General features: G+C 46.4%; 1 protein-coding gene across 4 annotated transcripts in view; it reads left to right on the top strand.

Moving 5' to 3' along the window:
* The first annotated feature begins 4,514 nt into the window (after positions 1 to 4,514).
* Mboat1 (membrane bound glycerophospholipid O-acyltransferase 1) overlaps positions 4,515 to 10,071 on the top strand; it is a 186,176-nt gene continuing 180,619 nt past the window's right edge. For 2 of the 4 annotated variants that reach the window (XR_002395974.2, XM_021260574.2), the window contains exon 1: positions 4,515 to 4,677. Coding sequence is in view for 2 of the 4 variants with exons in the window: in XM_021260574.2 (XP_021116233.1) it covers positions 4,579 to 4,677 (99 nt within the window). In the remaining 2 variants the exon portion in view is untranslated. The remainder of the gene's footprint in view (positions 4,678 to 10,071) is intronic. The other 2 variants (XM_004847619.4, XM_087181811.1) reach the window with 2 other exon arrangements.

Below are 10,071 nucleotides of genomic sequence, written 5' to 3'. Positions count from 1 at the left end.
AATGACCAAATTCAGTAATATAGCAGGATACAAAAATCAACACACAAAAATCACTAGCACTCCTGAACACTAATAATGAACAGACTGAGTAAGAAATTAGGAGAAAATATCATTTAAAATAGCACCAAGAAAAATTAAATACTTAGTAGTTAATCTAACTAAGGAAGTGAAAGACCTTTGGGATGTACCCTACAGTACAGTACTATGAAAAAGGAACTCTAAGAGGATATCAGAAAATGGGACCATATCTCATTCCTGATAGGCAAAACTAATATAGTCAAATGGCCATACTTCCAAACTTGATATACAGACTTAGCAAATCAAACTTGATATATGGACTTAGCAAATCAAAATTCCAACAGCATTCTTCACAGAACTAGAAAAAAAAATCTTAAAATTTATATAAAACCAGAAGAGACCCAGAATAGCAAAAGCAATCCTGGGTGAAAAGAGCAAAGTGAGAAGCATCACAACCTCAGACTTGAAGTTATATTACAAAGCTACAATGATTAAAAAAAAAAGGCATGGTACTGGCACACAAAAATAGACATGAGGATCGGTGGAACAGAATACAGGATGCAGAAACAACTCCAAGTACATTCAACTATATGATCTTTGAGAACAGGGCCAAAAATACACTCTGGAGGAAAGATCGCCTCTTTAATAAATGTTACTGGGAAAACTGGCTATCCACATGCAGAAGATTGAATCTACACCCATATCTCTCACCACGAATTAAAATAAAACCAAAATGGATCGAAGAACTGAATGTTAAAGCAGAAACAACTCTCTGGAAGACAAGACAGGTAAAACTCTTGAAGTCATACAGGAATAGGCCAGGACTTTCTGAACAAAATCCCATTTGCACAAGAAATAGTTCTGAGAATCAACAAATGGGGTTATATTAAATTAAAAATCTTCTGTACAACAAAAGAAGCAACCAACTGAGGGAAAAGACAACTTATAGAATGGGAAAAATTTATTTTCCATTGATTCCTTAGAAGGAGGACTCATATCTAGAATATATAAAGAACTCAAAATAATTAGATCCCCAAAATAAAGCCTCAAATGAAAAACGGGCAAATGAAATGAACGGACACTTCATAAAAGAACTACAAATGGCCAATAAATACATGAAAAATGCTTAACATCACAACCACAAGAGAAATGCAAATCAAGACAACACTGAAATGTCATTTTACCTCAGAAAGAATGGCTGTCATGAAGAAGTCAAATAATAACAAATGCTAGAGAGACTGCAGGGAAAAAGGAACCCTTCTGGACCACTGGTGGGAATGTAAACTAGTATAACTACTATAAAAAATATGGAAATTTCTCCATTTGACTCAGTTATTTCCCTTTCTAGGTATCTTCCCAAAAGAATTAAAGACTTCATGTTACAGAGATATATGTACACCCATGTTTATAGCAGCACAATTCATAATAGCTAAATCTTGGAAGTGGCCTATATGTTCCTTAACAGATGAATGGATATAGAAAATGTGGTATCTATATGTATTGGAGCTACTTGGCTCTAAAGAAGGATAAACAAGAGACATTTGTAGGAAAATGGATATAACTAGAAAACATAATGTTAAATGAAATAAATCAGACACCCAAGCTTAAATACCAACTACTCACAATGAATGAAATCTTTATATGTCTCAAACATGAACTGAAAGGAATAGTAATAGTAGTAATGAAAATGGGGAAAGGGGATCTAGAGAAGAAGGAGATCAGTAAGGAGGGGAAGGGGAATAAAAAGAATTAAGATATGTTCAGTATGTATACTCACTCTCTAAGATGAATATAAACATCATGTACTCCAAACTTCTACTAACAAAAAACTCTTGTTAATCCATAGTGTAACTTCTCCCCTCTCCGGTCTATGTCTTCTCATAGTCATTTTAGCTTTCATTGTACGATAATGTCTCAGTTAATTTTCTCTTTACTGAAACCAAATACAAGATACCCAAAGTTAAGAAGGGAAAGGTTTATTGTAGCTGACAGTTTGTAGAGGTTTCAGTTCATAGTTGGCTGGCTCCAAGGCAGAGTGCCTTGGCAGAGGGGAAACAGTTCATGGTGGGTAGAAGGCAGGAAGGTAGCAAAGCAGCAAAGTAGTGTGCAAGCAAAAAGTGGCAGAGGCAGCCACAGCACCAGAAGCCTCCTTTCATATGCCATCCAGGGTTCACTACATCCAGGGTGGGCCTTCCATTATCCACCCTCTTAATCCCAGAACCACACACTCCAGATTTAGCCACCTCTGAAAAGTCCACGTATGACTGCGTAAGGCTCGGGGGGACATCTAGACACAAGCCATAACAAATAGTATCAACAGAACTATTAAGTTTTGAGTTATATGTTCTTTTATTTGTAAAAATCTAAGCATACATAGTTTTACTGGATTTATTTTTTTGGGGGGGGGGGAACCAGGGATCGAACTCGGGTCCTTGCGCTTGCAAGGCAAGCAGCAGAACCATTACTGGATTTTTTTTGAGACAGGATATTGGTATGTAGTCCAGGTTGGCCTTGAACTTGCTATATAGTCCTGGCCTTGAATTTGCAATCCTTCTGCCTCAGCCTCCAGAATGCTGAGATCATAGGTGTATACTACCAGGCCCAGCTCTTACTGCATTTTAAAAGAACAATTTGAAAGTTGATTATAGTCTTTGCTTTGTTGGAGAGAGAAAAAAACTTGTTCAGGACTAATTCTTTAAAAAAAAAAATCTATGCCTTTGCAAAGATCATTCTTTGAAGTCTAAAGAGGCTAATCCTGTTTCTGGAAAATATGAATGGTTTGAAGCATTGCTTCAGATAACAGTACCCAAACTACTTGTCTATTTCTGTTTCCTAGCCATTCACATCTAAGTGTTCTTTCTTTCCTTTCTCCTCCCTCCTTTCCTCCTTCCCTCCCCTTCTTTCTTTTTTGAATTGGGGGTCTTGCTATGTTGTCCAGGCTGGATTCAGACTTCTGGGGCTCAAGTGATCTTCCTGCCTTGGCCTCCCAAGTAGCTGGGACTGTAAGTGCATACTTTTGATATTCTCTCTCTCTCTCTCTGTGAAAATGGCTTTCAAGTCCCTTCTGATGTCAAATACCTCACCGAAGCTGTGATCTTGCACAATGTAAGATGCACTTTGCTTTAACTCTGTTCATTTTCCAGGATTATGTGTTTGAGTGTGTAGGTTAGTCTTCTCTCTGTGCCTGTGTGTGTGTGCGTGCGTGCAGGTGTGTGTATGGATGAGGTTGGCTTGTGAGCAGCGAAGCAGAGGTTGTGGCCTGCTTTCCGGGTGTTTTCCTTCCCTTGCTCCTTGGCAGGGGCCGAGAAGCCTGGCCGGCGCTACACTACTCGGGCAGCTCTGGTGAAGGAACCCGGAGAGCCCCGCTGTGGAGAGGAAGTGGCTGCCAGTGTTTGACAGCCTGAAGTTCAGTTTGAAGCCGGCGGCCACATTCCTAAGTCTGTCCCAAGTCACTGCCCTGACTCAGAGGCAGCTTCCAGATGTTTCCCAGCAGAGTCTGGCGGCCACAGAAGCTGTTTCTTTCCCCTCCCTCCTTCTCTTTCTCTTTTGTAGTCCTGAGGACTGGATCCGGATTCTTGGCACAGATTTTCCCCAACCCTTTTTTATTTATTTTGAGACAGGGTCTTTCTAGGTTACGCAGGCTGGGCTTGAACTTGCGATCCTCCTGCCTCAGCCTCCCAGAATGCCAGCCTTACAGGCAAGGAGCACACGTTACTTTGGCTTTCTACCCATTATTCCAGGGTAATGCTTACCTGAAAACTTCTTCATCCAGCACTTCCTGGAAAGAGATCTTCAGAATTTTTTTTTTTAATTGAAATGACTATGTATTTATTTTTTGGTACCGGGGATCGAACTCTGGACCTTGAGCTTGCGAGGCAAGCAGCAGAACCACTGAGCTAAATCCTCAGCCCTCAGAATTTTTTTTTAAACTATCACTATGTTATCTAGATTGATCAGAAGAAACTGTTGGGCTCGTGACATCCTCCTGCCTCAGCCTTCCGAGTTAGGTGGGACTACAAGGGCGCACCCCCACGCCCGATTTAAGCTTTTTATGTTTCTTAAAATCTCTGAATAATTGAAAAGCTTTCCCAAGTACAGAGCCACAACGGTGTTTGTGAGCAGAGCAGGCGCAGCGAAGGGGCCCAGAACCCTCGTCCAGGCCCCGTGGCAGGAAGTAACGCGCCACCGTGCGTGCTCACGGTAAACCAGGAAAAGCCGTCTCTAGGAGGGGTCAATAATCTCCATCCGAAGGGATCAGAGGCTAGCAGAGCCCAGCACCGGCTGGTGCGACACAGGGCGTGACCCTCGAGGTGCTGGCCGGAGGCTGACGCACCCGGGCGGGGAGCAGCGGACCTCGGGCGCGGAGAGCAGGGCGGTGCCGGAGCACGGGGCGTGGCCGAGACTGGCTCCTCCCCCGCCCACTGCCCGGCCAATGGGCGGCGAGTGTAGCCGAGCGGGAAGGCGCGGCCCCGCCCTCCCCGTCCGAGAGCGCGCCCCTTCGCGGCCGGGAGCGCCGAGCTGTGGCGGGGCCGGGCCGGGCAGCCGCTCCGAAGATGCGGGATGGCTGCGGAGGCGCCGCCGGCCGGTCTGTCCCCGCGCACCACGGGCTCCACCTGTCTACACCCGCTCAGCGAGCTCCTGCGCATCCCGCTGGACCAGGTAACCGCAGGGCCTGCCCGCCGGGCGGTCGGGGGTGAGGTCGGGGTGGGGGGCGTCACCCCCGGCCTGCGTTTGTCACAGCTGCCAGCTGTGCACGACTGAACGCTTAGTGTCTTTCTTCTGTGACTGTGAAAGATATTCGTACACCCTGCAGCAAGTTCTCTGCAACTTTTTTTCCCCTGAAACTCGGCCTTCTCACTGAGCTACGCCCCCTCCCCTTTTAGTTTTTAATTTTGAGACAGGCCCTTGCCAAGTTGTCCTGAGTGGACTTGAGCTTTCTTTCGATCCTGCTGCCTCAGCCTCCAGAGTGCTGGGATTACATGCCTGCACACCATGCCCCGCTGGCCTGAATTTTTTTTTAAATTTGGTTTTGTTTTATAATCAAATTCTGAAGTAGTCTGTTAAATGAATTAAGTGTTTCTTCCATCGGGGAGTCGTGGTTACTTTTAACTTGAGTGATCCAACTTTAAATATAGACCCGATTAATATATTGACTGTCATCCAGAGCTTTATGAAGGAGACACCAGGGTTTTAGACTTAAGATGTGAGAGCTGTCCAGTCGGGTGACAGTTATTTTCTAACCACTGTGATGCCCTTCAGAAAGGGAGGAGCCACACACAGGATCCTGTGGTTTTCTGGGGGCCTGGTTTATTTAGTCTGTATTCTTGAGGCTGAGCCTTAGGAGCAGAACAGCTTAGTGGTGAAGGGCAGCCCTGGAGGAGTTACTGGCACTGTGCAGGAATTATCTGGTACGACTGTAATTACACATGGCAGCCAGGGGTGCTGGCAAACACCTGTAATCCCAGCACTCCGGGAGGCTGAGGCAGGAGGATTCAAAGTTCAAGCTCAGCCCAATCCATCCCAGAAAACTTAGTGAAACCTGCCTCAAAAAGAAAAATGTAGCTCAATGCTAAATGCCCTGGGTTCAGTCTCTAATATGGAGAAAGCCAAACAAAACAACCAAAAACAAGCAAAGTTTACAGATGGCTGCAGCAGTCCAGTAAGAAATCTTCCTCAGGTTTAGGCTGGCTTCCTTTTTGTTTTGCCTCAGGCTAGATCAGGTGTGTACTTATGGGTGTGGATTGAAGCAGGCCGGGCAGGACGCACCAGAGGAGGAGGAGGGCTCACCCTGCAAGAGCTTTTGTCTCCTGCTGAGTTTCTGCCTGGCTTATTTCCCTTTCCTGTCACAACTCATTTTCCTTTTCTTCTAACAAGAGTGTACCTGCTGCCCTTTCCACTCACATCCTTCCAGCAATGAGGAAGTGAGGCCTGGGCATCTGCCTTATTCAGCTACTGTTTACTGCGCCCCCACCCCGTGCCCGGCTTACCCCGGGGATCTGACTACTGCCTTCTCATCAGTTGCAAAATCCAGAAAATCAGGAACTTGGGAGTGGTATCAGATGCTAAGGCATTTTAGCTTCTGGGTTGGCCTCTGTCAAGCTGTTTGTTACCTGCAAAAACTGAAATATCCTTTGAGCACCCTGGTTTGTGAGTAAAGAACTTACTATCTTCCACCTGAGTCTTCTTATGTATTCTCGTAACTTCTGAGCACCCTTAGATCGGGATTCCTGTGTACAATCAGGTCTATAACGCGGATGTGAAGTCCTCTTCTCTTTCTGGTAAACAGTTCCCTACAGACACACTCTGCGATCATAATAAAGTAGAGAAGGCATGAGAAGATGATTAGGGACAAATTTCATCCTCTGTGAATGGGAAAGGAAAGCTCTTGCCTAATTCATCCTGGCTAAGTGAAGCGTTGTATCTGAAATGTCTGACTAACCGAGGGAGCTCTGTGTCTGCTCAGTGGACAAGGACTTGCTTCCAAATGCTGGTTTCCGCAGACTTCTCTATGCGGCACCTGTAGGCGCAGCCCATTCTTCATCCATTTCCTAAACTCTGTATCGAATCGCTGTGCTCCATTTGTCCCTAATAAGAGAAGAGGATTTCACATCCGCATTATAGACCTGATTGTACACAGGAATCCCGATCTAAGGGTGCTCATAATAAGAAGACTCAGGTGGGAGATAGTAAGTTCTTTACTCACGAACCAGGGTGCTCAAAGGATATTTCAGTTACCTGAAAAGGAAACTGTCCAGGTTTTAAGGGACTTCTGATTTGGTGGTGGGGAATTTTGGGTGCCAAGGATATCTTTACCTAGCAGCACCCCAAATTTTGTGTGAGTAAAGACCAGCTTTATAGACCTGGCACTTAGAACAGATGGTGACACCAGCAGTGGGCTGTGATTATTCTGTGGATGCCTGTGGCCTCGGTTTCTCTACCCAAGTGCAGGTCACTTGGTTGGTTCCCTTGGCCATGCTTGGAAAGCCAACCTCCACTTCTTATCTCAGTCTTGCCCTTTGTTGAAAGCCCAGCTCACATTGCAAGTCATTATTAGATCAATTAAGTATTTATTTAATCCTATTAGTACCAGGTACCTGGCCGTGTGGTAGAAATAGAAGGATTAAAAAAAAAACCAAACCCAGGTTCTTACTGTGGAAGAGTTTATATACTAGGGGAGGAGATGAGAGGCCCATGTAAGTATACAAATGGTGCATTCTCATGGATCTATACAGATAGGTAAACATTTTAGGCCTTGTGGCCCACACAGTCTTTGTTACATCTGCTTACTTCTGCCTTTGGTAGCATGGGAACAGCCCTAGGTAATGTGTAAACGGGTATAGGGTATAGCAATGTTCCTATGAAACTTTACTTACGGACACCCAAATTTGAATTTCATGAATTTTTATGATGTCATAAAATTTTCTTGTTTTGATTTTTTTCCAGTCCTTTAAAGCTATAAAACATTTGTAACATGCAGGCCACATTAAAACAGCAGAGGGCTGGATTTGGCCTGAAGGCTAAAGTTTGCAGACTTATTCTGTAGACCAGGGGGGAGGTAGCAGGGATTTTGAGGATGAGTACAAGTTTAGTTTTTCGGTTTTGGTTTTTTTTGGTTTGGAGCATTGTACCCAGGGCCTTTGTTTGCACTGAGCTATATCCCCAGCTCCCCTTCCCTTTTTTTTTTGAGACAGGGTCTTGCTAAGTCACTAAGTTGCCTACACTAGGATCGAACTTGTGTCCTGTGCTGGGATTATAGCTGTGTGTCACCAAGCTGGGTTTAGAGTAGTGGTGGAGAGGATTGCAGAAGGAGCTGAGCAGGCGACATATAATGGGTCCCTGAGTATATGCCAGCCGCTGAGAAGCATCCATTTCAGAGGCATGAATATGTGCCCATGTCTGCCTTTTCTCTCTCAGCATCTTCCAGGAGCAAAAGTGAAGCAGACAGTTGGAACTTTTCAGACAAGGCTGTGGGAGAGTTAAGCCTGGTGTTGAAAGATGCTGACAAGTAGTTGGAAGTGATAACAGCGAAAAGGGAAACATCTAGAGATGAGGGCTTAGAGGAACAGGTGCAGAGTTGGTGAGAGAACTGAGGGCTGGGATTTCCCAGGAAAGATTTCTGGTGATGCTCTTCTGAGTGATGGTGACAGCCAGGGTGTGAGCACGAGAGAGGGGTGAGTGTCGCAACAGCTTAGCGAGCCGAGGGGCTGGCGTGTCTGCCGGATGCACCTTGGAGCTGCCGCGTGCATTTGGAGGCTGGATGGAGGTGGAGAAGACTGTGAGGCACCTAAAATCACCAGGAACATGGGCGGCTTCTGGCAGCAGGTCCAGAGAGCATGTGACATGCTCTGTGATCAGGCCCTCAGCCTGTCCTTCTGCTCACATTATCGCATTTAATGTGAGGAGGGTGGGCAGAGTCTGGAGGGAGGAAAGGTTTAGGAGGAGGATAGTAGATGAAAGTGGCCTGAGGCAGCAGTGGGGTTCTGGAAAGCTCTGACCCTTTCCTTCTGACCTGGACTGCTGTCACCGTGTTAAACTGGAGCAAAGGGAGGTCAGCGGTGGGCGGGAGGAAGGCGGGTTGAGATGAGACACGCAGGACAGGAAGCTGAGAGCAGCGCATGGCTGCACTGTGAGAAGCAGAGCTGGCCTTGGGCCTGCGGGCTGGGGATGAGCGGAAAAGTCTCTGTGGGCAGAGATGCCCCCCGCCCCCCGGTCCCACTGACCGATTTTGAGTTTGAGGCTTTCCCGGAGCTGCATATTAATGTGGTGGAAAACCTGTGGCTCTGAAGACCTTCGGGAGGTGAAAGGCAGCTTTCGGAGAGCTTGGCTGTGGATGTATTGCAGGCAAGACTGTGACACAGCTGCAGGGGCAGGGATGATGGAGTTGGGGTGTCCGTCAGCCCAGACCCCCACTCGTCCAGCCCACACACAGCCTCCGAGTCTGGACAGTACTGGCCAGTGTCACAGCCTGGCGGCCTGACTGGACAGTAATTGAAGGGAGGACACAGAGTGCTGATGTGGCCATGTGCTCCCCGGTATTTAAAGCAGAGGCCCAGTGTGCCCTGTGGCTTTAACCTTCCTGCTGTGAACAACAGCTGGTCTTCACCACATGCCTCAGTTTACCTGTCTGACTTACAGACACCATCAACCTCGTATATCGAATGCTTGTGCCATTGGCACTTAGCCAGCTCCTGTGTGTTCATCTCAGTGAACCTGTAAGATACAGCTAAGAGTTATTCTCCAAATTTCCAGTTCAGGAGCACCCGCCCTGGGTTACGGGACCTGTCTGCAGACTGCAGCTGGGAAGAGGCAGGGGCAGGACGGACCCAGAGCTGCCTCTGCGGCTGGGTTCCTCGCCCATTGCTGCTCCCTTACCTGTGGTGTGCGTGTGAGCCAGGCATGGTGCTACCCACCTGTAATCGGGAAGCTGAGGCAGGAGGATTGAAAATTTGTGGTCAGCTTGGACAATTTCGCGAGCCAGTGCCTCAAAATAAAAATAAAAAGGGCTGGGGCTGTAGCTCTGGACCAGGCCCCTGGGCTCAATCCCCAGGATGTGTCTTCCACACCTTCCAGCCTCCGCCTACACACTTTCTCCTCTCGGGAGTGTTCATCCTTGGGCCCTGTGATCATCTTGTCCTGTCTGCTGCCTGTCACCCTGACCTTCCGTCTCCTTCAAAGGGAGCCCTTTGTTTTTCCCTTAGTTCTTCCTTTTGTGATTGCTATAGTTAACTTTATTTTGAAATCTGAAAACTGTATTATACAGGCAGCTGAGGGGTATTCAGCACAGCATCTTCCTGTAGTTTGAAAGAAGATCAAATTTGAGTGAGAACCTGGTCTTATACAAGGAAGAAGGCAGATGAAACTGTCCTTTAAATAGTTGCATTTGTGTTGAAAGTACTTTTGGATTTCTAGAAAGAAAATGTACATTCTTGCTGCCCATAGTGAACATTTTATTGGCATTCATAACAAATAGCCAGCACTTTTATAATGGCTCCTCATAGCTTATAAACATTATACCAAAGTTACAGAAGGTAAACATCTGGCACCATTTCCCCT

This window comes from Heterocephalus glaber, unplaced genomic scaffold, assembly GCF_053883595.1.
Source record: "Heterocephalus glaber isolate CG9 unplaced genomic scaffold, H.glaber_assembly_v1.0 deba00001472, whole genome shotgun sequence".
Classification (NCBI taxonomy): Eukaryota; Metazoa; Chordata; class Mammalia; order Rodentia; family Bathyergidae; genus Heterocephalus; species Heterocephalus glaber.
This window is presented reverse-complemented; position numbering and strand designations above follow the sequence as displayed.